General features: G+C 34.9%; 3 protein-coding genes and 1 non-coding gene across 7 annotated transcripts in view; 1 reads left to right on the forward strand and 3 right to left on the reverse strand.

Annotated features, from left to right (window-relative positions):
* Positions 1–12,746, reverse strand: part of LOC121729962 — a 58,300-nt gene extending 45,554 nt beyond the window's left edge. For both annotated transcript variants that reach the window (XM_042118725.1, XM_042118724.1), the window contains exon 1: positions 12,399–12,746. In XM_042118725.1, the coding sequence (XP_041974659.1) occupies positions 12,399–12,453 (55 nt within the window). In that variant the 5' untranslated portion in view covers positions 12,454–12,746. The remainder of the gene's footprint in view (positions 1–12,398) is intronic.
* Positions 12,747–19,224: 6,478 nt separating this feature from the next.
* LOC121729966 (UDP-xylose and UDP-N-acetylglucosamine transporter-like) lies at positions 19,225–22,184 on the forward strand. The gene is made up of 4 exons (XM_042118731.1): positions 19,225–19,438; positions 19,526–19,647; positions 20,674–20,941; positions 21,758–22,184. Exons 1-4 carry the CDS (start codon positions 19,274–19,276, stop codon positions 22,118–22,120), a joined length of 918 nt encoding a protein of 305 aa, XP_041974665.1. The 5' UTR covers positions 19,225–19,273; the 3' UTR covers positions 22,121–22,184.
* A 709-nt stretch (positions 22,185–22,893) lies between these two features.
* Positions 22,894–27,211, reverse strand: LOC121729967 (RNA-binding protein 1). 3 transcript variants are annotated; one of them, XM_042118732.1, is made up of 5 exons: positions 27,042–27,210; positions 26,696–26,904; positions 25,248–25,310; positions 23,394–23,627; positions 22,894–23,229 (listed from the first exon to the last, which is right to left on the reverse strand). In XM_042118732.1, the coding sequence occupies exons 2-5, from the start codon at positions 26,902–26,904 to the stop codon at positions 23,223–23,225; spliced, it is 513 nt and encodes a 170-aa protein (XP_041974666.1). In that variant the 5' UTR covers positions 27,042–27,210; the 3' UTR covers positions 22,894–23,222. The 3 variants fall into 3 exon arrangements, with proteins under 3 accessions (XP_041974666.1, XP_041974668.1, XP_041974667.1); XM_042118734.1 differs by having other exon boundaries at positions 23,481–23,625; positions 25,246–25,310; positions 27,042–27,208; XM_042118733.1 differs by lacking the exons at positions 22,894–23,229; positions 23,394–23,627 and adding an exon at positions 23,644–24,437 and having other exon boundaries at positions 27,042–27,211.
* Positions 25,885–26,021, reverse strand: LOC121730017. The gene has a single exon (XR_006036055.1). It is a non-coding gene; the product is annotated as a small nucleolar RNA SNORA53 (small nucleolar RNA).
* Positions 27,212–27,496: the final 285 nt, after the last annotated feature.

The following is a 27,496-nucleotide window of genomic DNA, read 5'->3' on the forward strand; positions in this document are numbered from 1 at the left end:
TACGATAATTCCAAAATCCAAATCCAGCTTTTTCTCGCAAAACCGTGTGATCTAGTTCACCGATATCATATCACTTATCAGTTATCAACCTCATTTTAAATGGCTGGAGCCAGTTTTTTATTTCCTTGATATTAATTAACATTTGGTAGAGTCAGTAAAAAAATTCGTCAATCTATTGTGGAGTTGGACTTTTTAAAACCACTTTATAACACCGTGCCAAAGCTTATCTGTCTCCCTGTCTGTCTATTTACGCATTTAAATAGATTTGGATCAAATTTTGCATAGAGTCTTGTAGATAGCCCCAAACCACAGATTACTAAATAGATACTTAAGCCAAACAACCTCTTAAAGTTTTAAAATTTGAGGTTGAGTTGACGTAGAAGCCTGCAGCCATACATTTTTCTTTATACGTCGCACAAAATATTGTGTAAAAATTCGTTGTCCTCCATTTTGTTCATTATTAGCAAAAAGTAACGCAAAAACTCGGAACAGCTTCCAAAACTGGTTTTAAGATAATAAAATCCAGACGTATACTAATTGCGATTCTCGATATGAAATCTAACGAGTATTAGAAGTCGATAAACAAGTTTTAAAGCAAAAAATATAATATGACAAATAAACATTTTGGTATAAAACATGTTCCAATTTCAAATACTAAATCGCTGTTCTTTTCGATTCCTTAAAAAAATCTATCATCAATGGTTCTAAAAAAATCTCCTTGATCATTAGATAAATTTTTATATTTGCAGCCGCTGTGAGGAAAAAAAAGGATCAAAATGTTTTATTCATCACCCCGGTATTGCTAGAATCAATTTATTTTCTCACATTTTGCCATCAGATTCTGGTAGACCTATAGGTTTGCCGGGAATGTGAAATCTTGTGTTTTTGTATTATTTTCCTAAAATTGTGTTAACTGGGTTTTTAATGTGTAATATTAGTAGAATATTAACCATTAGATTTCAGAATAGAGAATTCGTTAAATCGTGCACAATAATTGTAGGCAAATGCTGCAACTTCCAGAAACGTGCTTTTTTGTGTTCCCTCCAAAACTCCGTCGAAAGTTCAGTAAAGGGTAGACGGGTAGACGCTTTACTGAATTGACCAACTTGACTACTTGACTGTTTTGACTTTTACTTAGACTTTGACTAGACTTTAGACTTGACGATATAGTAAAACGATGATGAAAAATATGGTAATGCCGCGGCCGCACATGCGTCTATCGTCACGAAGCTTCGTGCTATGAGACGATACCATTAAACGATGTAAATTGTATTACGCAGATCGTCCAATGGTATCGTCTCAAGCACGAAGCACTATGCATTTGCGTCCGCAGCATAAGAAGAATATTACCCTTGTATGTGACAAAGTACACCCCGGTGTCAGTGCCAAAAGCCAACAAATAAAAGCTGATAAGAATATAGGAAGGAAGAATCTAGCTCTCTATAATTCTGGATGACGCCCGAAACCCCGTTGCGCCAAATTTCGTTTATCGCGCGGAAACCGTACATTTTTCCGGGATAAAAATCATCGTTTTAGCAAAATCGGTTCAGCGATTTGAGCGTGAAGAGGTAGTAGGTACGAGACAGACAGACACTATACTGTCGTATGGAAGTTGGTCTATGGATATGGATGCTATAACTCTATGGTAACGTTTATATGTTTTCACTATAACAATTAACAAGATAGTTACATGAATACGTTATGTAAAAGTTGTGATACGGAAGAACTACAGGGAAATTGTAGTTCTTCAGATTAGCGGCTAAAATAAGAACAAAGCGGCTATGTTCCGGAACGACTTAAGAAACTATTGGATTAACTGCTAAGAATTGCTACAAACGTTTTCTAGTCTCATTTGAGTACTTAACCAGTAGCAGCGTTTGGGAGGGCGCCCCGGTGGGCGACTTCCCAGGGCGCCGGATAAAAAGAGGCGCCGCGAGGAATTCCTGTAAGATAGGATTGACAACGGCATCCAACCACGAATATACCGTCCCCCCTTCGATATAATATGATCTATAGTATCTATATTTAAATAGACAGTAGGTTACTTTTAACGAAAATAACAGTAATAGCATTGTTTTGGTAACAATGAGAGTAGCACGTGAAGACATCAGGTGTCGAGCTCATTAGTCATCTCATAGGAATTACCTGATAAGGCACGCTATGTTTATGATGCTATTCACTATTGTCATCTGAATTCTGATTCATACACGTGAGTAGTCAGCTGAAAGATATTATCAGACATTATGGACCATGTGCGATGGGGACATGACCCCAAATCTAGATAATCACTGTTTATGACTAACCCAAGTCTTGTGAGCTCTCATTAAAATAATAAGAGTGCGATCAGGTGCGATCGCACTTAAATTAATCTTATTTAGTCATCTGGTATCTAAACAAGCATCGAACACAATAATAATTTTAACTTTTAGACTATGTGTTTTGTATGATAACTTTGCCAAAATGCTGTATCGCTAGCAGCATGTCTAAAATGGCTATTGTGAATTGTGATTCATACAAAATTTTGAAAGAATCTCCTTCACAGTGACTTCTAACAATCCATCAAATGCAAAGCACAAGAAAAGACCTAAATTATATTTTTTTTGTCATTTTAATCTTTTTTTGTGATTCGTCATTCGCCTCGTGGTTTATAGAGGTAGGTATGCCATCGATCCCATAACTCATAAGCCATAACATATTGTGACAGTCATTACCACCATGACAAGTTATTAATTGGTATATTTTATCTAATTGTTACATAGTATTGTTTCCTGTATGTTTATGTATGTCTGTCACGTACACATCTCACGTTGTCGATCATGCACTAATTGTTATGCATGCCGTGCATATGCAGACTATTACAGACTTGGGTTAAGGGAACCCAAGTCTGTAATAGCCTGTACAAGAGGAATTTATCTTCTTTATCACTAATAAGTATTCTGTGTCTTTATTTAGAAGTTACTGATTTCTGTCGAGCTGGCCATTTGTGCCGAGGCAAGGATGTAATATTAAAATCATCTATTAAAAAAAATAAATAAAAAATAAAAATTGTTTTATTTCTGAATAAATTTGAATCAAATATTTTCAGAATGTTGAACTACATGTTGCCTACCACCGGTTCGGGAACTAACCCGGCGAGAAGAACCGGCGTAAGAAACTCGCACGGGGCCACTTTTTAGTAAAAAAGTGGAAAATTTGTCTTTTAAAAAAATAAAATTTACAATGTAAATAACTTAATCTATACAATATGAATACACAATTGTAAGTCACATATAATAAATGTAGAAGCAGCCTTGCAAGCAGCCATCCTACTCCCAAGATGTGCTATCGTTTAGGAAATCTTTGACCGTATAGTAGGCTTTGGCACACAAACGTTCTTTAATTACTTTTTTAAATTTATTAATTGATAGATTTTGAACGTTTTCCGGGATTTTATTGTAAAGGCGTATACATTGACCTTTAAAAGATTTACTTATTTTGCTAAGTCTGATCACTGGTATTTCCAGCTTGTGCCTATTTCTAGTGTTTCTACCGTGACTATCACTTTTAGTTTTAAATTTAGTTAAATTCTTTCTAACATACAATACATTATCCAAAATGTATTGAGAAGCAACAGTTAGAATACCAATTTCTTTAAACTTTTCTCTCAGAGATTCAAAAGCTGACATTTTATAAATTGAGCGTATAGCTCGCTTCTGCAGCACAAAAATTGTATTGATGTCGGCAGCGTTTCCCCATAAAAGGATACCATAAGACATTCTACTGTGAAAATAACTAAAATAAACTAGTCTTGCCGTGTCTTCATCAGAAATTTCCCTAATTTTTCTGACTGCATATGCTGCAGAACTGAGCTTACCTGCAAGATTAGCAATATGAGGACTCCACTGTAATTTACTATCTAATGTAATGCCTAAGAATACAGTGGAGTCCACCAAATTCATTTTCTCATCATTTAATAGTAAATTGGTTTGAACTTGCCTAACATTGGGCAAAGTAAATTTTAAACATTTGGTTTTCTTAGAGTTTAAAAGTAAGTTATTAACATTAAACCAATGTACTATTTTTGAGAGAGCACTATTTACCTCGTCGTAATTTGACTACCGTCGCTTCACTTTAAAAATAAGTGAAGTGTCATCAGCAAAAAGTACTATCTCATTATCCTTAACTAGATAAGGTAAGTCATTAATGTAGATGAGAAAAAGAAATGGTCCTAAAATGGATCCCTGTGGTACACCTAATTCTATTTTGGTCCCATTGGATCTTTTACTATTAACTTCAACCCTTTGAGTCCTATTTTTGAGGTAAGAAGTCAAAAGGCTGAGTGCTGAGTCCCTTATGCCATAGTGGTGCAATTTTTTGACTAAAGTAGCATGCTCGACACAGTCAAATGCCTTAGAGAGGTCACAAAAAATACCTAAGGCATCCTGTGACTCCTCCCAAGCTTCAAATATGCTACAAAGAAGACCTATACCAGCATCCGTTGTGGAACGACCCTTAGTAAAACCGTATTGGTTATTGTGTAATAAATTATTTAAATTAAAATGTAACAGTAATTGCTGTAAAATTATTTTTTCAAATATTTTACTAAGAGTCGGTAAAATCGAAATAGGCCGGTAATTAGTCGGATCTGATTTAATTCCCGCTTTAAATAAAGGTACGACCTTACTGTGCTTCATTAAGTCAGGAAAAACACCACTCTTAATGCAGTCATTGAAAATTATTGCCAGATGAGGAGCTATGATGTCAATTATCGATTTAATAATTTTTGTAGACATGCCCCAGAGATCAGTAGTATTTTTAATATTCAACAATTTAAAGGTATCAATAATATCTCTAGGGCTAATTTCCCTAAACTTGAAATTGACATCACATTCCTTTACATTGTCTCTGAGTAGCTTTTCAGCAGCTTCTGGTGAGGAATTTAGATTTTTTGTAGTTGAGACCGGAATTTCAGCAAAAAACTTTTCAAAAACCGTCGCAACTTCGAGATTATTTGTAATCTTTTTATTTTCAAAGTATAATTCAAAATCAGTGTTACGACAGGTGACGTTTCCAGTCTCACCAGATATAACCTTCCATGTAGTTTTGATTTTATTTTTAGAATTTTTAATTTTATTTTTGATATATAGAGCCTTAGCAGCTTTACAAACTTTTCTGAAGGTTTTAGAATAATTTTTAACATATGCTTTAAATGATTCACTACTGTTGCTACACCTCTCATCATATAATTCATATAATCTTTGCCTACTTATTTTAATTCCTTTAGTTGCCCATTCAATAAATCTGGTTTTTTTATTATCGTTTCTAACTGTTTTAGAAGTAAATACTGTATTAAATTGTGTTCTTATTACCTTAAACAAATTATTAAAAGCTTCATCTGAGCTATTTGATCTACCCAATGACTGAATATTTGAATTTAATTTACTTCTAAATTGCTCAATACGTTTTGTAGTCACAGGAACAAACACAAGATTATCCTTTACGTTATTATCGCAATTGACATTAAATGATGCTAACTGTCCACAGTGATCAGAGCTTAACTTATTAATTATTTCTTTTTTATCGGGAATGAGATTTGTAAATATGTTATCAATACAAGTAGCTGTGGTCTCACAGACTCTTGTAGGTTCATGAAAAAAATTGCAAAGGTTATATGATTTAAATAAAGATGTGAATCTAACAGTTGTGGAATTCAAATCCAATAAATTAATATTAAAGTCTCCACATATAATAACCCTTTTGTTAGATGCACATATTTTTGACAGTATTTGTTCCATAGTTTGTTCAAAGGTATCAAATAACCCTGAAGGAGGCCTGTATACACCCACAATAATAAGATGACTTAGCTCTATGCAAGCTACTTCAATTGTTCGTTCAATAGAGAGACTCACAATATCTTTACGTTCCTTAAATTTTAAATTATTTCTAATTAATATTAAAGAGCCGCCTCTAATGGCATTTTCTCTACTGAACGAACTAGCTATCTGGTGGTTATTGAAATTGAAAGTGAGTTCATATTGTCTGAACCAGTGTTCAGATATACAAATAATATCAATGTTAAATTCCTTTAAAAATAACTCAATTTCAAGTTCTTTACCTACCATACCTTGTAAATTTTGATGCACCAGATTAATCAAATTACATTTATTCTTACTTAATATATTTGAGTCTAACAAATTATTGGTAGGATTTTCAATACTAAATTTATTTCCGCAAGAGATGTCCTCCATTGTCTTATTATCTAATTTAAATAAATATTTGGAACATATTCCAATTCGTTAATATTATGACTAGTATAATTCTGCTCAATAGAAGCAGTAGTCTCTGAAGCCAAACACTTGGCTTGTTTAAAATCTAAAAAGTTAAATAGCAACCTGGCTATTCGTCTTTTATAAAAATTAGATAAGAAGTACTTATCTCTTGTCATGGTGGATAACTTAAAATCTAAATTATTAATGTCTACAACCTGACATTGCTTATGTGAGTCATTTAAAATGATACAATTATTATTTACAGCAGTATACATTAGGCTGTTCAGTTGATACCTAGAATAGAATAGAATATTTGCTATGTATCAATTACGCTATTTGTCTATTATGTTAAATGTTTAACTTTAGATTAAATTCGTTCAAAAATGCTCAGTGGCGTACCGCGTAACTGGCCTCGGGGGGCCCATATCTAAATAATATGAGCAAAGACATTACTCCTTTTTGGCTTTTGTAGCACCCCCTAAAATTAATTCGGCTTATAATTTACTCTAGACAGGCTGACGTATTCTATAGACAAAACTTTACTACGAGTTGTTAATCGTTATTTTGACCTATGTCAAAATAGCAACACGTTTTAAATATCCCGAATGTTTTTCGCGTGAACTACGTCCATGAATCTATATTTAGAGTTATAGGGAACAACGCAACGAAAAACGTGGCAAAACAGTTAGAAGTCATACAAATATCCAACATTGGCCATGGTTGATTCCCAGAGAATTTAATAAGGGAGACCTTTAATTGGGAGTTTACCCTTTAAAATGATAGGCTTTTTGTGGCTAAAACCTACATAATACGTGTTGCTTTTTACACAGATATAAGATACTTAATTAATATTAAAATAATCGATGCCCATAACAGAAGATGTGCATCATTACTTTCTTGAGTAAGGAGACCTCAGAGACCTCCTTTCTTTAAAGACCTCAGCGCCATTATGATCCAATCCTTTCTTAATCAATATTAAAAAATCTTTCAATTAAGCCCACAAGATTTTAGTTAGCCCAAAGATTATCAACGTTTTTGAATGAAAAGTACGTCAATGTTGACCTATGACGACTTCAACGAAAATAAACAGTTTTTGTGTACGGCGATGAGAGATGTACCGCGTGATTATTACCTGACGACATTGAAATGACTACCTGTATTGGCGATGATTCTTAAAAAGTATAGAATATAGACGCATTAGAATCCAGGAAAGACCACAGAAGTGAAAAGAAGCGCACAAGCTAACCTGCAGCTTCCGCGCTGGTAACAGCAGAGTTCCAACAAGAACTATTCTCAAAAGTTGGAAGTTAGCTCATAACCATGAGATACCTGTCAATACAGTTTCTCTCAAGTTTTTTGAGCTTTGATAAACAATAGGTAGATACGTACTTAGGCCACGCAGCAGACCTACTTCTCATAAAATCTAGATTCCAGGTAAACAGAACAGAATCATGTACATCATTAAGGCTGCTTATTAATTCTGTGCTTTTTGTATACTGTCTGCCGGTCCATAAAAGTAGACTTTTCTACCTATATGTGCTTAAATGGTATGATTTTCAATAAGTGCATCCGTCACCAAGTGTGTCACCAAACGGTACTAACCGTACAGACTGGTAAATGTGACTTCACATGAGAATGGCCGCGTTCGTACAAATTATATTTCCTATGAAAGAAAATGTGGGACAAGGAAATAGCTTCCGGTTTGACGTAAATTGCCATAAGTGCCATAAGCGCGGGAGTTTCTCTAGGGCTCCGCAAAAGATTGGCAAAATTACGTTGCTTGAGGAAAAATTATTTTTGCGACCTAGTAAACGCGTAGTTCAAAGATAAAAATAAATGCGATGTACAAAAAAAGGTACATTAAAAAAAATTTAACCTTATTTCCAATCATTAACATTCGACAAGTGGCGTAGCTAGTTTATTATTAAAAGGCCCATGAGACCCTGCAAGGCCCGTAGTTTAGGAAGCAACAGATTACTTAGTTTTCTAGCTTTTTTAAATAAAATATTATTTTTTAGTGATGCAACTGTAAAGAGAATGAAATCATAAAATGTTCTCGTAAAAAACAACTAAGAAACATAAATTTTAACAAGAATATCCTGAAATAACAACTATATTATGTTGTTTTGCTCATAACAATTTTTATGCAACCACATTTTTTGTTAGCATAAAATCTTTAATTTGCATAATTTAAAAACAAGTCTTAAAATATCAAGTTATAATATAGTATGATCGACGTGAACATTATGATAATATCTTTTTAGTGCAGACTCATACATATATATCTTTCTTCATTGTATCATGGACGAAATTGTATTATTCTTAAATAAAGAAAAATCTGAATTAAATGCAGAAACAAGAATCAAATTATTGACAAAAAATATTTTACATGTGCTACCAAAAGCAATATTTAAATTTTAAAATAGCGTTTAACTAGGTTAGAGCTATATCTTAAAGCGTTTATTTTATAGAAATAAATACAAGAGATTTAACGTATGCAATAAAACGAACGTTGAACTTGCGCGGGTGACCAAGGATCGACACAAAATAGAAATAGAAAAATACGAATAAATATTTTGGTAATAGGTAGGGGAATTTTTACAAATTATAATAGAGAGTTTTTACTTTTACATAATATATTATTATTTATTAGCATGGTTTATTTATACATAAGACACCTGAAGTCATAAAATAATGAACTTAATTACAGTCTAATTTTAGTTACATTAATGTATAATCATGGTACGTTCAAATTAATAACTATTCTTATAATGTTGAATTTTAATCAGCTCGGCTTAATGTTCCTGAAGATTCTGTGTGACACAATGGAAGACATAAGAAACGATGACGGCATTTCGTTGTTTTCGATTCTGACCTTAACACCCAATTAATTGAAGATGGGGTCAATTGAAGAGTGCTAGGCCGGTGTTTACAGCGAGCAATTCAATGCCGATACGAACGACCTACATCATTATTGATCGCACCTCGAGCAGAGATGCACTAGAATCTTTCCGCAATGAAACAATGATTGCCATATCAATTCTTCCATGACTTATTAGAGTCAACTCTTCAAAGGCCAAAATATTTTCCAGAGGCCAAAATTATTATAACATATAATAATATATTATAACGTAAGAGGAGTCGCAGTTTTTCGCATGTGATGTGACCTTAAATGTAAAAGAAAACCGGCCAAGTGCGTGTCGGGCCACGCGCAATATAGGGTTCCGTAGTACTTACCACTAGTTTTTTTTTTTTGTATAGTCAATGAATGTACATTTATAACGTGTTTTCACTACTGGCAACATCATCTCAGTTACTTTCAAAGGAATTTGAACGAAATGTTCCTTTATACTTCGCCGAATACATTTTTATTAGTTGATCGACAATATTACTCAATAACTTATGAAGTCTTCTTAGCCATGATAGTTTTCCTTTTAAATTTTATTTTTAAAAAACCTATCAAACGACTCCCCAGACGATGGGGTGGACTTGTCATCACATCCCCGCTTGATGTGTACCATAAAAAAAAAGATTTCATATTATACCATTTTGTCGGCATCATTAATATGTGCATTCATGCCAAATTACAGCTGTGTAGGTCCTATAGTCTCCGGGCAAAACAGTGGACAGACAGACAGACGGACGGAGAGACCGAAACTATTTAAAGGGTTCCTTGTTGACTACGGAACCCTAAAAAGCGATTTCAGAATCGGAAAGTAAAAGTAGGAGTAGGATAAGTAGGTCCAAAGTTAAGACAATTTTTATCGCATTAGAAAGTTTTTTGTATGTCAGGTCAGGCGTCACCAAATATTTGCAATATAGCTTCTTATCTATTATAACTTCTACCGCTTCTACTGCTGCTTCCACTGTAGATGCAGCAGTTCATTGGCATAAAGTCAGAGAAAATAAATTCGCTATAAAAAGAGACTTATTGTATGATAATTTAAAAGTTCACCATAGTTTCACTTTTGGCAAACGTTCAAAGTTTTTTGTAGAGGTAATATCAAGGAAGGTTTATTTATGTGTTTGTTTATTATTTTTGTTATTAAATAACACAGAGTGCAACATTTCGTGTACCAAACTGAAGTTCCGCTGTAACGATTGTTTCGAATGATGTTCATATTATTCTCTAACTTTAGAACTCTTAACTCACCTGCCCTCTACTCACTGCTACTGGTTTAATTCTTCTCTTTCATAAATGTGAAAAACAACAAAATGTCTGACAAACAACCATTAAGGTTACTTTCTGGGCAATCTCTGTACGTGAGCTCATAGGATTAAAAAAATGGTGTTTTAAAAACATATTATCGTACCAGGAACTACGCTTACTCGTGACAAAAACAATGGCTACTAATAATGTAATTGTTACAACCAGTTAATAGCTATTTAATATCACGTAACGAACGTAAGTACATAATTTGCAGATGTACCAGTACCTACCTAAGAATTATAGATCGTTACTATTCAAGAGTATTATCCAATCACCTATTATTACAACCAATTCACAATGGGGCCTTATCCAACATAAATTCATTGGTTTTAAGATACTTTGCTTTATAAATAACACTAGATGACTCCCGCGACTTCGTCGCTCCAAAATTCATTTTTTATGGGATAAAAAGTATCCTATGTTCTTCCCCGGGATTCAAAGTATCTTCATAACTTTCAGCAAAATCGGTTCAGTGGTTTGGGCGATAAGAGGTAACAGACATAGACAGACAGACATCTGACACACTTTTGCATTTATATTAGTACCTATGGATATAGACTAAACCTACTATACTGTTTTTACCTTAGATACCTGACTTGTGAGTTGTGGTTCTTGCAAGAAGTTTTATCTCGATGACTTAGTGAATAGGGCTAATGAAATGCTTACTGTTTAGTCTTGGTAGCGAGCTAGATTATATAATAAACAGTATTATAATTTATAACTATAAGCTGGTAGTTAAGTTTATTTTTAGGTTGGTTAGGTAGGATTATACTATAAGCAAAAGGTTTTATTAAAGGCATGATATTTTGATAAATATAAATTACGTGTTGATGAAATCGACACCAAAAGTGGTATCCACAAAAGTTTGGAGCAATTGGCCAATGGCAATCTAGTGACGTAGTTTCAAACTGGTCTGATTATGATTTTAAATGTTGTTGTAGGCGACGGTTCCACTGTATTATGTCTATAAGAAGTTAAAAACCGTCGTCACTCGTTGACATTTACAATTAAATCACTTTGTGGGTGAGTGGGAGAGCCACGTGATAATCAGCCAAGGTCCACGACAGTATTGAGAGAACAGTAATATTCCGTTCGTATATTGGGAATCCATACAAAAAGTTTACCACCAGAGGGTACTACAGAATCAAGAATGTTAGGTAGTTTGTTTATTACGTCCTAGACTATATTATGATTTGATGTTAATGTTACTGTAGCTTTTAATTAAAATATAATGTTTTGTTTATTTTAGAGCAAAACTATGGGTCTTACCACGAGAAGCTAGTAAATTCTATACTTTTGGCCTTTAATTAATATTATTTGACTCGCCTCGTGGTTTAGATCAAAAAATTATTCAGCGTGACATCTTACAAGAAAATTCTGTAGGAAAAAATATTGACACTAAAAATTATGGTCAAGTGGCAATATTATCCTAGTTGGCGGTACTGACTACTGTCTAATACGTTTTGCATACTGTGCTCTGTCTGTACTAGCAAAGTATTTACTAAAATAAATTAGTTAAAACTCGAAGATTAAAGTTTAAATACTATCCATAAATAAATATAAATAATATTATGAATTATGATCATGCAATTCAGAATCGTTGCCCTGGGACCCGCACGCTTGTGTTAAATCCGTGCCTGCAAACTGCCCTTTTCGGACTCTGCTCAAATTAGCAGACACTAATCAAATCAAGATTTTTTACTTATTTTACCTGAGCTGCATTTGATTTAAAATAACTTGATTTATGCCAAAATAGTTATAAAAACCACATTGTGCTCGACATGCTTTTTTAAGGGCCAAATAAGGCCAAGACCCCATTATATCCCATAAACAGAAAATTTCGAACCTATAAGTTAGTGATTTTATGTATTCAAAACAGGTATTTGCAAACCTTTGCGAATAACTTTACAAGACGGTATGAATAAATGTTTCTCACTTACCTATATGGAATGTATAGGAGACTGCAAGCGAAAATACTAGAAACCCTGTCAACATTTTTCTTGAAATCCTAATTCATACACTCTCAACGTTGAAATAAAATTTAGAAACGTTTGCATGGTGTAGTTTATTAATAAAAACTATGTAAAAGTAATACACCCACAGCACACTTTTTTACACTACACAAAAAACTGTAAAATTTTAATCTTCAGTTAAAATTAAATAGTTTTTTTTATTCGTTTATCGTTTCACTCCACCTACGATAGTTCAACTCATATTGAAACATATTTGGCGCGAACACGCAACACGTCTGTTCTATAGGACGCGACAGAGCGGACGGCGGACCTCGCGCGGTGGGGCAAACATTAGTAGCGCCGCTATGTAGTATGTAGTATATTATACGGCGTATATAATATTTCTACATTATCCCCTAGTAACAGATTGCGAGAACTATGGTGTAGGTATTATGGAACCCGCTGTGCTTACCTTAATTACTAATGATTGTAACCTATAATTAGGTACCTACCGAAAGAGCGAATATAGATTTTGCTCTTTCAACATAGTGTATCTTCTCACAGACCACAGTCCTAATCAATTATAATGCATGAATAAACTTTTAACTCTCGCTCGCCCAAGATAATATAAAACAAAATTTTGAATTGTGAGAATTTTTGGCATTAAGGACCACTTGATACATTATTTTTAATTCTTAATTTTCCATCTTACTTTACGGAAAAAATACTAACGATTTACACTTGTGGGGCTCCTATTTTGAGCACCCTGGCCTTGCAGTAACTCCGCCCCTGAATGACCCTTGTTTATTTATTATTTAATTAATTCAAGTAAGTATAATTACTTTGCGTCATTAGTAATTCTAAGCATGTTAATATAATAGAATTATTATTATATGTAGGTACTTATTTTAATTTTAATTGTCATGTGGGTAATTTAAAAAAACAAACAGCTGTTTCTACTTTCTACATAAGTACTACCTTATCACAGTATAGCAATATATTTATGTCATATTGCTATACTGTGACCTTAAGGGGATATTAGATTATCATATATATTGATGGATCCGAGATCATTGAGTCAATGATATTGGATAATGTAATATAGACATATCAAATCAAATCAAAATATTTTTATTCAGAGTAATTTTTTTACAAAAACTTTTCCGAACGTCAATACTAAGGTGCCTACCACCGGTTCGGGAACTAACCCGGCGAGAAGAACCGGCGTAAGAAACTCGCACGGGGCCATCTTTTCAATGAGTTTCTAAAATACTAGAGTAGCAATGTCTTACAAAAGATTCTCAGAAATGCGTAACCACTTTTTTGTTCAAAAGACAAAATATGTCAAGTCATATATTCGTTACATCATTATGTATGTGAGATATGCCTGCAGGCATCTTCGAAGTGGCAACGCGTTGCTACCGTAAACTTCCAATCTAGTTACGTTAGTAACATAGAATATCATTGCATCTTTTACTAAAAAGATGGAAAATTACAATTTGAAACATATATAGTGCACCAAGCTGTCCAAGGCTTTAAATAAATATTGGTAAATTGGAGAACTGTCAAAATGACGTTTTTGTATGAAAACAGCGTTAGTTCCTTTTCTCGTTTACGTTTTTGTATGAAAACAGCCTTAGTTCCTTATCTCTCAATATGATTCATTTCTTCCTTGATCATAGATTTTTGACATTTGCTGAGAGATTGGATCGAATACGGTCATAGAAATAGGTGTTGCCAGTTATTTAATATAAAAAAGAGTTTTTAATTTCTTGTTCGTTAAAATGTTTCAAATAATGTAATGTAATTATTTTTCTAATTATATACTTGGATAATCTTGCTGAAATAACAAAAAACAAGCCATATTAAAAATGACGATGTCTTTTGACAAATCGAATTCTCTGAGATCTAGTAACCCTGACGTCAATACCTGTCAGCGTTAGCGCTCTCCATTGGCTATTGAAACCACATATGACGTAAAATAGGATCAATGAAATATGATAATGTAATATGCACATATGATCAAATGATCATATATATTGGATCCTATATATGATCATAGAAATGATCATATATAAATGATAATGTAATACCCCCCTTATACCTATCAAATATTAATTACAAAACGAACATAAAAATCCGCACATTATGGCACATTTTTAAGTTAACGCCATCTGTTGAATATTGGTAGGAAGTAGGCTTGCCATGAATGTTAAGAACAGGGTGACGCCGCGTTAAAGTAAAAACCGGCCAAGTTGGATTCGCACATGAAGGGTTCCGCAGCAGCAATAAGGTTTATTTTTATGAAATTAAGAGGTTTTTGATTTATTTTCATACTAGCTGTTGCCAGCGACTTCGTCCACGTGGCCTTCAGTTTATAGCACGCGATGTCAACAAAATTGGTGTCAAAAGCTTTTATAAAAAAACCCTGGTACCCCTTAAATCAAAACAGCTGTGCAGTGTGCACATAATATTTTATGCCAAATTTTAAAGCTTATTTAGCTCCCCAATTACACAACTTTAGTCTTTACCCATAAACTATTTATCATTGATAAGTTTAAGGTTACGTCACTGCATAGATAAAGTACTGAGTTATTTAATAACTTAGAAGAGAAATGACAATCGAAAAAAAATCTAAACTTGAGTGTAAGAAGAACCTTTTATAGAAAGACTTTTGAGCAAGCGTCAGCGCGATGTAGCAGACGCACGGCGCCATCTATTATGAATTTTTGGAACTAACTTAATTTGAACAAATTTACGCATTTTCACCCACTTACAACCCTTTTTTCCAGTAAAAAAGTAGCCTATGTCCTTTCTCAGGCTTTGGACTATCTGTGTACAAAATTTTATTACAATCAGTTAGGTAGTTTTGGCGTGAAAGCGAGACAGACAGACAGAGATACTTTCGCATTTATAATATTAGTATAGATTGCAATTTGCAGTTGATATACTTAATGAAAGACAGACAGACAACCAGACGTAATGTAATACGGCCGATTATATAGTCTGTCAAGAAAGTGAAGAAATTAAAAAGTGGCAATATCGATAGTCATCCCTTTTTTAATTTTTTTTTTTGATTTGACACATTGACACTGGGGTGTACTTTGCCATAAACAACCATTGATTTGAAACAAGATTTGAAACTTTCAAATTGAAAGGGATGACTTGGGGATGACACTACGATGTTGCCACTTTTTAATTTCGTTACTTTTTGACAGACTATAAAGAACGTAAGGACTTAGTGAGCCTCTCTACAGAACGAACAACTGAAATAGCCTGCGTAGAGGTGGGAAACTTTATTATTATATGTGTATACAGGCCTCCACTAGGATTATATGATATATTTGAAAAGGACATGGAGATTTTATTAACAAAAATAAGTGCATCTAACAAACACATTTTACTTTGTGGTGATTTTAATATAAATATTTTAGACAATAATTCAACCACTGTTAGATTCACTTCTTTGTTAAGATCATATAATTTGACAAATTTGTTTTATGAACCCACAAGGATCAGTGGCAACTCTGCTACATGCATTGATAATATTTTTACCAATATAGACTCCTTAAAGAAAGAAGTCTTAAACATACTAAGCTCTGATCACTGTGGACAACGAGCTATTTTCCCCATGAACAAGAATTTCAAAAAAGTATGTAAAAACAAAAGTACTTGTATTCCAATTAATGATAAACGTATTGAGAAGTTTAGGGGTGAAATTATATCTAAGATTGGAAATTTAGAATATCATAGTAGTCCAGATATGACATTTGGTAATCTTTTCAAATTAATTAAAAACCATTTTGATACTACCTTCACCTCTAAGACAGTTGGAAAAAACAATAAGAGTAAATTTAGTGAATGGGCTACACCAGGTATTATGAAAAGCAGATTAAAACTGTATGACCTTTATAATGAAAGGACTATAAATCAAAGTGAACACTTTATAAACTATGTAAGATTATATTCAAAAATATTTAAACAAGTCTGCAGGGCTGCCAAATCTATTCACATTAGAAATAAAATTAAGAATTCAAAAAATAAAGTAAAGACAACGTGGCAAATAATAGCAAGTGAAACTGGAAGAGTCGCCAGTCACAACTCAGATTTTAAATTAAATATAGATAACAAAAATATAACTTCCGACAATGATGTTGCGACTGCTTTTGAGAAATTTTTCGCTGACATTCCAGTTTCAATTACAAGTAACCTAAAGGACTCTCCTGATGATGCTATATTGTTACTTAAAGAAAATGTAAATGAATGTGATATCGACTTTAGATTTAAAGAAGTAGGTCCTGAAGACATTTTAAAAACTTTCAATTTACTAAATATTAAGAACACTACTGATTTGTGGGGCCTATCAATGAAAGTTATTAAATCTATAATCGATGTTATCGCGCCCTACTTAGCGACTATATTTAATGATTGTATAAAAAGTGGCGTATTTCCTGATTTAATGAAACACAGTAAAGTTTTACCTCTTTTTAAATCTGGTAGTAAGTTGGACCCGTCTAATTTCCGACCTATATCTATTTTACCGACATTGAGTAAAATTTATGAAAAGATAATACTGAATCAATTACTAACGCACTTTAATATAAATAATATTTTACATAATAAACAATTTGGATTTACAAAGGGACGATCTACTACAGACGCAGGCGTTGAATTGATCAGTAGTATTTTTAATGCCTGGGAGACGTCGCAGGATGCTCTAGGAGTTTTTTGCGATCTCTCAAAGGCCTTTGATTGCGTGCAACACAAAACATTGGTCAGGAAACTCTGTCACTATGGCATAAAAGGCACAGCACTCGCCCTCCTAAAATCGTACTTGTCAAATAGAACTCAGAGGGTTGAGATAAATGGTAAAAAATCTGCTGGTGCAAAAATTGAAATGGGGGTCCCACAGGGGTCTATATTAGGACCCTTCCTGTTTCTTATTTATATAAATGACCTGCCATTCTTAATTAAAGATAAACATGGGATAGTATTATTTGCTGATGATACATCTCTTACATTCAATATCAAACGGCTTAATGCGTGTTATGACGAAGTAAATAATGCTCTCTCAAAGATTGTGCATTGGTTTAGTGTTAATAATCTTTTACTTAATAGTAAAAAAACAAAATGTATTAAATTCAAATTGCCCAATGTAAGGCAAACGGAAACCAATGTGCTTTTAAATGGTGATGTTATGGAGCTAGTGGATACAGCTGTATTTTTAGGTATTACACTAGACTCCAAGCTTCAGTGGGGCCCTCATATTGCTGGGTTGGCCGACAGACTCAGTTCAGCAGCATATGCAGTAAGTAAGATTAGACAATTTTCAGATGAAACAACAGCACGTCTAGTGTATTTTAGTTACTTTCATAGTATTATGTCCTACGGCATTTTGCTGTGGGGCAATGCTGCAGATATAAATACAATTTTTGTGCTGCAGAAGCGAGCTGTGCGGGCAATCTACAAGTTGGCCCGTAATACTTCACTTAGAGAAAAATTTAAGGAAACTGGAATCTTAACTGTTGCTTCTCAATATGTCCTATCAAATGTATTATATGTTAAAAAGAATATATATCAATTCACGAAAAAATGTGATACCCATGGGAGAAATACTCGTAATAAACATAAGCTTGAAATTCCGGTGACTAGACTTACTAAAGTCAAAAATTCTTTTAAAGGTCAATGTATACGCCTTTATAATAAGATCCCAGAAAGCGTTCAAAATCTCTCAATTAATAGATTTAAAAAAGTTGTTAAAGAACGTTTGTGTACCAAAGCGTACTATAAAGTTACTGATTTCATGAATGATAGTACACCATGGGAATAAGGTCGCCCCCTGCAGAGCTGTTTCATTATAATATGTATAATAATTGTACATTCGTTGTATTTTATTTAGTCATAATGACACTGTTATTTTATAATAATATATTTTTTGTAATTTTCCATCTTTTTAGAAAAAGATGGCCCCGTGCGAGTTTCTTACGCCGGTTCTTCTCGCCGGGTTAGTTCCCGAACCGGTGGTAGGCATCTGTGTAGCCCCGACGTTCAGAGAATATTTGAAAAAATTTATTCTGAATAAAAATTTTTGAGTTTTGAGTTTTGAGTTTATACATTTAACGTAGAGCCTGGTAGAGCCACCGTAGAGCTGTAATTCTTTTTTAAGCTTTTCCATTATTTTGTTTGTAAAGCGGGCTCCACACTCGCGGCGTGAAAGCCCGCGAACCACGAGTGTAGAAGGTTTCTCGGCTTCGCGTTCGCGGCTTTCCCCGTCCGGTGCCGGTTTTTTGGCCCGAGACAAAGGGCTCGTGAAACGCGAACGCGAACATCATCCACACTCGCTTTTATTCGCTGTCGCACACAATATCAGAGCAGCAGCAACACTCAACAGTGACTTCAACGTCCATTTTACTCAAACGCGTGAACGTAAATGATTGCGAAGATTGCGAGTGCAGAGGGCCGTATTTGTTCGCGTCCTGTTCTCGGCGCGTAGCATCCGTGAATCGCGTCCGCAATTCGCGCCGCGAGTGTAGAGCCCGCATAAAAAATTGGCAAAATATTGTGATAATGTAAACTTAAACAAGAATAAGAAGAAGACGACTACGTGTTGAATGTTTAGTGCTTAAAGGAACTAGTAATCTGTGGTTTAGTGTTTACATTTTGTACCAAAGAGAATGTCTGAAACTATGTTTTGTACTAGAAAACCACTAGAAAACTGAGTAATAAATATATAAAAATAAATTTTAATTGTTCTCAATTTTAAAATTATTTATTACAGTAAGAAAGTGATATTTATATTTTTAGTAGTTAAGTGTATTAAAATTTTAGCGATGAAAGTTTATCTAAGTACCTAGATAATAAAAATGGGTACACTTGAAATAGTTACAAAGGTTTTTGTGGGCTGCTGTATAAATTCCTTTATAATGGAAATGTTAATGGCTAAAGCACCATATAGTGCCAATTTTATAACATTCCTACAGTTCCTGTTTGTCGCTCTTCAAGGCCTAATAACACTCAAATATCAGATCGTAAGTATAATATAAACAATTATAATCCCAGTTTGCTATGTTTGTTGAATTTGAGTTATTTAAATTAATAACCTTTTTTTCTTGTAGTTAAAACCGAAAGTACCTGCCTTGCAATATTTTGTGCTTGTGTTATTATTTTTTGTTACAAGTGTGGCCAATAATTATGCTTATGTTTTGCATGTGCCCTCGACGCTTCATATGATTATAAGGTATGTTTGGTCATTGTGTATTGGCTGTCTTATTATAAATTTTGTTCCTGCATACTCAAAGTTAGAAGGTAGTGGTGTAAATTTTTTAGCTTTCCAAGTTTATATATTAATTTCTAATTTCATAAATAGCATGTTTCTTAAGTGTTTCCCCTTCCATCTATATATATAAAACTCAAAGGTGACTTACTGATTGACATAGTGATCTATCAACGCACAGCCCAAACCATTATTATACGTGGGAGAGCCATGCTTCAGGACGAACGGGCCGGCTCGACCGGAGAAATACCACATTCTCACAGAAAACCGGCGTGAAACAGCGCTTGCGCTGTGTTACGCCGAGTGAGTGAGTTTACCGGAGGCCCAATCCCCTACCCTATTCCCTTCCCTACCCTCCCCTATTCCCTAAACTCCCCTATTACCCTATTCCCTCTTAAAAGGCCGGCAATGCACCTGCAGCTCTTCTGATGCTGCGAGTGTCCATGGGCGACGGAAGTTGCTTTCCATCAGGTGACCCGTTTGCTCATTTGCCCCCTTATTTCATAAAAAAAAAACCACTAGACGGATTCGGCTGAAATTTGGCATGCAGGTAGATGTTATGACGTAGGCATCCGCTAAGAAAGGATTTTAAGAAATTCCAACCCCAAGGGGTTAAAATAGGGGATGAAAGTTTGTATATAATAATACTTCTTAACGCGAGCGAAGCCGCGGGCAAAAGCTTGTATTGTATAAAACTAAATGAAACAATCTCAACTTCTGGATTCATCAATTACTAGGCAGCTCTGAAAGCCCCAAATGTACAAAGTGTTGTTTATGCATAAATCATTTAGCAATGAAGAGACTTATGAGATTTGCACTGCACTCAACCTGCACAGTAACTTATTTATTTCTACACTGTACAAACACAATATTAATTTAGTAATTATATAAGCTCAGCCACCACACATTATATTTGCTGAGTTTACAAAAGTCATATTATGTTCAGAAGAAATGCACCATAAATACTTGCCCTGTTTTACCTGATTTCAGATCTGCATCCTCGCCGGCCAGTATGTTAGTTTCTTGGTGTGTTAAGAGAAAAGCCCCTCGAATTAATGCAATAATAGGGTCCATAGTGACAACAGTAGGTGTTGTTTTAGCAACATACGGTGGAGCAAGCATAGTTGAGAAGCAAACTGATATTTATTGGGAATGGTGTCTTGGTGTGGCACTACTGTTAGTAATGCTTTTTGTGGGTGCACTGACAGGGCTCCAGCAAGAAATTCTATTTGCGAAGTTTGGAAGACACACACAAGAGGTAGGTTATTGGAACGAAGTTCCTTATCGCGCGTTTTCGGCGTAAATCTACAGGGCCCCCGTAAGGGCTACTGGCGCCTGCCTGTGTGTAAAAAAAGATTTTGACGCCCCTTTAGGCAAGTTTTTTTGGGTCCTTGGTTTTGGCGCCCCTAAAGATGGCGATTTAGCGCTCCTAGAGGATGGCGCCCGTGTGCATTGCACACATTGCACATATGGTAGCGGGGGCCCTGTAAATCTATTTATGCTAGACAGAACGATATTTGTTATTGATTTGACCTCGACATTTTTTATTAGTACCTGCATCATGCATGTTAGGGGCAGAGGGCATTAATAGTAAGTACTCCTGTGTGTCAACTAGATGGCGTTTTTTTAAAATAAACAGCGACGCGTTGTTAGTATCCCTAGGCGTCAATAGATATTTTTTTTGAGTGTATATGTATACCACAACACAAGTGAACACAAGAAATAACTTCGTTTCATTTGGGTGTAGTGTTTCAAATAATATTTTGTCTGCTACTGATCTAGCTTTGTGTTCTGTTATGGTAGAGACTGTACATTGAAAGTTTAAGGCTGCGTTTCCACCAGAGATGTGTTGAGGAATGTGTTTTTGAGAACCAATATATTATGTGACCTCAGTGCAGCGATTCTATTGGATCTTAAAAACACATTTCTGGCAACACATCTCTGGTGGAAACGCAGCCTTATGGTCTTTTCATGATTTCTAGTTTTCTCTACAAGCTAGTATGTAGTAAAAATTTTAATTACTTGTAATAATTTCAGTTTTTAATTTTTTCATAATAAATTTCCTTTTTTTTAGATGCTGTTTTTCACTCATGCTCTGCCTTTGCCGCTGTTTGTGAGCATTGTTCCAGAACTTAAGAATATAATGTTAAATCTCACTAGGGATATCTGGTTAGTGATTGTACTTAATATATTGTCACAGGTTTTCTGTGCGCAGTCCGTCCATGAACTCGCTGCGAAGGAGACTTCCATGACTGTTACTTTTATACTTACAATAAGAAAGTTTGTATCTTTACTGATATCTTCCATATTTTTCAAAAATAATTTAACAATGCTTCACGTTGTTGGCACTGTATTTGTTGTAGTTGGTACATATTTCTATTTTGACTTTTTTTCTGCAAGGAAGCAGAAACCTGTTAGTTTTAAAAAGGTTAGTTAGGGTCATAGGGTTTTTTACTAACTATAGTTTGTGCGTTTTAAGATGATATGGGTGACACATTATAATTGGCAATAGTAGGGAAGTTACCGACTGGGTTGCACCAGAGGCGTGGGTAAAGTTAAAGTTAAATATGGCGTCCAAACACCCCATATTCTCATACATCTGTCAATTTTTCCGGTTATAGTTAAGGTTAAAGTTAAAGTTAGTTGGCGCAATCCAGTCTTAGAAAATTAATCGATAATTTAAAAATATCGAATCACTTCGTAAAGGAATTGCTGACTGACGTTTCAGAGTGGCGCCGGCGATTTAAAATGGCCGCCCTTTTTATCGATTCAACAGTGTCAATCTCTATTGGCATAAGTTCCATTTCATGCATCTGACATTTTTCAAATATTTTCGTAACAATAATTTTCACAGTTAAAATTTATAATTTTATATTAATAAGTTAGCATTCTTTTCATTTTTTTTTATTTACAATTATAGGAAACATTTGTTTTTGTAGATGGAATATAATTTATTACATTTTGATTTTTTTGTTTTCTTGTAAAAAAAACCCGTAGCAAAGAATATATGAAGTGTCACCCATATCATCTTAAAACGCACAAACTATAGAGATTATTGACTGAAATTCAATAGCTTTCCAAAATTGTGATAGATTTTGAATGACAATTATTTTTTTATTTGTACCTACTTAGTATAAGTCTATTTATTAACTAAAATATTATAAGTATGTACATATTATTGTTTTATTATATGAAATAAAAGATGTTATAATTAAAGTAAGTGTATTTAATTATATCTTAAAAGTATTATTCTACTACAAAAATGTCTTAAGTCTTAGTTATGCAATATAATTTATATCAGACGAGATAATATTTAATTGTTCTATACAGTTTTGCAACACATTATTCAAAATGTTGTTAGCTGCAAAATTGATCAAAATATTTATTCAATAAAAAATAAAATGAATAACCTATTATTCAATTTACATACTAGAAATTGTACACAAGTAGTTTTACCTATATCTATACATTCACTCGCACAAGTACACAAGTCACCCTTAGGAGTTCATCTTTTTCGGTATATTTAAGTTCATTTTCATCTAGTACCTGAAAATTAGGAACATTTATCATTTCATTGATACAAAATTGAACACAAAACACTTTCTACAGTACACACAACAAATGTACCTTTGACGAGTTGCGGCGAGCCAATTCCATATGTGGATAGAACTCGGTTGCAAAATGAAAATGAAATAAAGAACACAACTCACCTGTTTCTGCTGTTTGATCTGGACCGCGAGCGTTTGGGCGTCCCCGACTTGGACCGGCGGTACGGGCTTTTCGCTGGACTTATGTACCTGCTCTTGCTATCAGAACGGCTGCGGCGGTCGCGCGACCGCGAGCGGCGGACTGACGGCGAGCGGCGACGCACCGACGGCGACCGGCGAGGCGACAGCGACCGCCCGCGCGAGTACGAGCGGCGCCGCGGGCTTCGACTGCGCGTTCTGAAGAGTTACAGTGTTAGTATTATTACGCAGTCGCTTTGAACTTGTGGACTCTTCCTTTCGCTTCGACTTTTCTTATGGAATACAAGTTATTCGTATTATGCCGCAGCGCTCACAACAATAATTATACTCGTATAGGGCGCATTACTAACTATTCTTTATTTTAACTTTTACTAGTTCAGATTGTATTTGTTTCTACTTCTTAGGTACCGAAATCAGCGCCATTACTCTAGTGCTAAATACATAAAAATTAATCAAGGTAAGGCAGTGCTAAGTATAGGATTCAAAAAGTACCGAGACTTGGTGAGCCTGTAGGCCGTCGGTTGAGGGCTGCTGTGAGGCCGAAGGGAGTTTGGTTACTGAGGCGGAGCGAGTTTCAACGTGATCTTCCAATGGTGACATTAACCGGGAGTTGGAGGAAAATTGCAAACACGCTAGTAGTCGAGATCCTTAAGTCGAATTTCTATTTCGGTGCCTCGGTGACGACGAGTGTGTGCAGTCGGAGTTGCATCAGGAATTTGCTATGGTGTTCAGGATTTTCTTAAGTTCCTATGCTAGTTGGCTCACTTATTTAACCGGGTCCGGGTTTAGCTTTGGATGGGGGACTAGGTGACGGAGGTTAGGAGGAGTCGGACGCAGTTGGTGTAGACGTCAGCTGCGCGTAGAAATTTGGAGAGCCGATCGCAGAAGTCGAGCGGGGTGTAGTGGCGAGCGGCGTTCGCGGATGTCAAATTGAGAAAGAAGCCGTAGTTGTGGTGAAGAGATGTGGTGAGATCGTTGGTGTGTTGGTGGTTTGTTGATAAAATGGACCTGCAAACGTTCCAACACCCACCACATTTAGTTTCTCCTGAACAATCTTACTCTTAAATGAATAAATAATTATAAGGATAAAAAAAGAAAAACAGTGGGCCTTCAAAAACTTTAACCTCTAGATACTAATATAATAAAAACTACAAAGTAAATTTAGAACGTAATAAAAATTTCAACTTGAGGTTTAGACAAATAATAAGGGGGATTGTTCTATTAACAGTTAAAAAGAACAAAATAAATGCAACTATAGCCCTCAGAATACATTAAATATCATATCAAACATGGTAACAGAAATTAGTTTTCAAAATCATAATATATTTTGTTACTTATTTTACCATATTACAATAATATAGATATCTAAGTAATCTGAGTAGGGAAAGACATACTTTTTATAGTTCTTACTTAAATACTCATTTGATATCAGCACATTTTTAGTTCCATTCTATTTTTTTCTATGAATATTGTTAAAACTCAATCGTGGGAATCAAAGACACAATAGATTTTCAATTGTTATGCGGCACCCGGGTGCCACTTGGGAGTTGATAGGTTAATTCATCAAGTCCCATACGCTCACCGGTGAACGAGATACAAGAGAATATCTAAAGTACAGAAATATTTGGTTAACATTGCTCAGTTATCTTCACTTTTTACACATCAATATGTCATGTTCATAGAAAAAGATAGTCAAACAGCAGGCTATTAGCAGGATGGTTACACTGTACTTTCTTTCACAGGCAAAAATGTGATGATATCAATAAAAGAAGAATTGAATAGAGTTCTTCAGCACAATTAATCTCAAAGTTTAAATACCTGCGATCTCTCCTTGTTCTGCCATTTGACATTTCCACCCTGATTCTGGTACCACAGCAACGGCTAAAAGTGAAATTTTCAATTACAGTAATGTTTTTTAAAGTTTATATACCATTAAGAAAATTGATTACTAGGCAGTTGTCAGACCAACATCATATTTTAGTCGGATCATATCAATTCAATGTTAACTGCGGGGCTAAAATGGTTGCTTTGTAGAATCATAATTCATAATATGATTTATTTTCTTAAAATTGCAAAATGGTCACTCTGCTTGAAATTCATGTCTACAGATTGACAAAAATTTATATGAACGTGGCGAAAAAGGAACTAACGCTACCATTACACAAAAAACGTCATTTTTGACAATTCTCCTTTACGTGCAGCACCCCCGCTGACGTTCATAAAAACTAAAAAGCCTTGTCAATCTGTAGTAATTCGTACTTACTTGACATTTGTCAGTTTGACAGTTTTGACAATTTATTTGCTGAATTGATCGAGAGGAATTGCTAAATGCGACCATTTTAGCCCCGTTGGCTGGGCTTGACATAACACAACCAAACTACGTAATTACGCCATCTGCCTAGGAATCAACTTCTCTGATAGTACAGTATGTCGGTAACCCAGTGTAGTAGATTGTTTGTTCCCCATTATGAGACAAGGATACTCTTATAAAGAAGTGTATACATATCAGTCTCATCTTGGAGGTACCATGCTCTTGCACACTTATGACTCAAGCGTTTTGCATATAGGCAGAACGGATCTAAGGAGCGTGCCACTGACTTTTAGGCTGCCTTTCCACCAGAGCTGAGCGGAGCTGTGTTGCGAGGAATGTGTTTTTGAAAACCAATAGAATTGCATCATTGACATCACTTTGCCATGACATCACTCAGCGCAGCGATGCTTGGTTCTCAAAAACACATTCCTCGCAACACAGCTCCTCCACTCAACTCTGGTGGAAACGCAGCCTAAGAGTCTAGGCGCCATCACAATAATAACTCAAATATGGTAAATATTATCGTATGGGAAATGATCTTGGTATAACGTTTGTATGAGAATTGCAATGCCACCCAGACTCTTAATGTATGTACCTACTCTATCAAAAATATCTCTTATTATTTTATTTTGCATTTGAATATGGACTCAAGTAAAGTAACATTCAACAGTCAACTGAACATGTTGGTCCTGATAAGAGTGATAAGTGATAGGTAATTACTGATAACCTGTGATGTGAAAAAAATATTTTTCCCCTACTCTGCCTATTAATGGCATGTTTCAATGCCATCTTTAAATCTCCATTTATACGTATACAGTTCACAAAATTGAATTAGGAATTTGTGAACACTGAACAGGAATAGAAAGTTGAATCCAAAATGGCGACCAAAATGGCTGATGGCGCATTTATTGATCGCATGATAACGCGCTAGTTGAATAAATTTCCAGATACTCACGTTCCATCTAATCCTCTAACTGCGTCCTCCGCATCGCGAGGATCTTCAAATTCGACGAAGGCGAAGCCCGGTGGGTTTCTAGCCACCCACACGTTCCTTATGCTACCATATTTTGCGAACACCTTCTCGATTTCGTATTTGGATGCATTTGTTCCCAGGTTTCCGACGTAAACTTTGCATGATAGGTCCCATTCCCGATAGCGAGACATCTGTAACAAATTTATATTGCTCTAGTATCTTTTTATTTAAAGAAATGTTGGACGTTGACGCCATCTTGCCGTTCCAGATTCCACTACAGCTGCTTTTTTATAAAAAATTATATCAAAATTTATACTACGGTACTTACGTTATAGTCTGCGTATAAAAGTATTTATTACCACGCAAAATAATAATCTTGAGGTATCAAATTTATCAATTTCTTCCTATTCTATTTCTTCAAATTAAAATATGAACATGCGTTTCGCATTCGGCTTGACGTCCAAAATCCGAATAAAAATTCCGTAATCCGTTCCGTCAAAATTTGATTGCAGCGGACCAGCGGTTCAGGCAGTGTTGCCACTTGCCACACCAAATTTTAGAAAATCAGTAGACGTCAATGATGTCACGTCATGCCAAAAATGATAATAGAATTTATGGTAGAATTAGATACTTATATAGATATTAGAACTTAGAACCAAAAGTTGGTAGATCTACCAGTGGTCCCTACCACTGGTAGATCTACCAACTTTTGGTTGTATGCGCGCACGGGCAACTTAGTTGCTCGGCGATTTATTTGTCTCTTGATGAAGTCTAGGAGCTAGA

This window comes from Aricia agestis, chromosome 8, assembly GCF_905147365.1.
Source record: "Aricia agestis chromosome 8, ilAriAges1.1, whole genome shotgun sequence".
Taxonomy (NCBI): domain Eukaryota; kingdom Metazoa; phylum Arthropoda; class Insecta; order Lepidoptera; family Lycaenidae; genus Aricia; species Aricia agestis.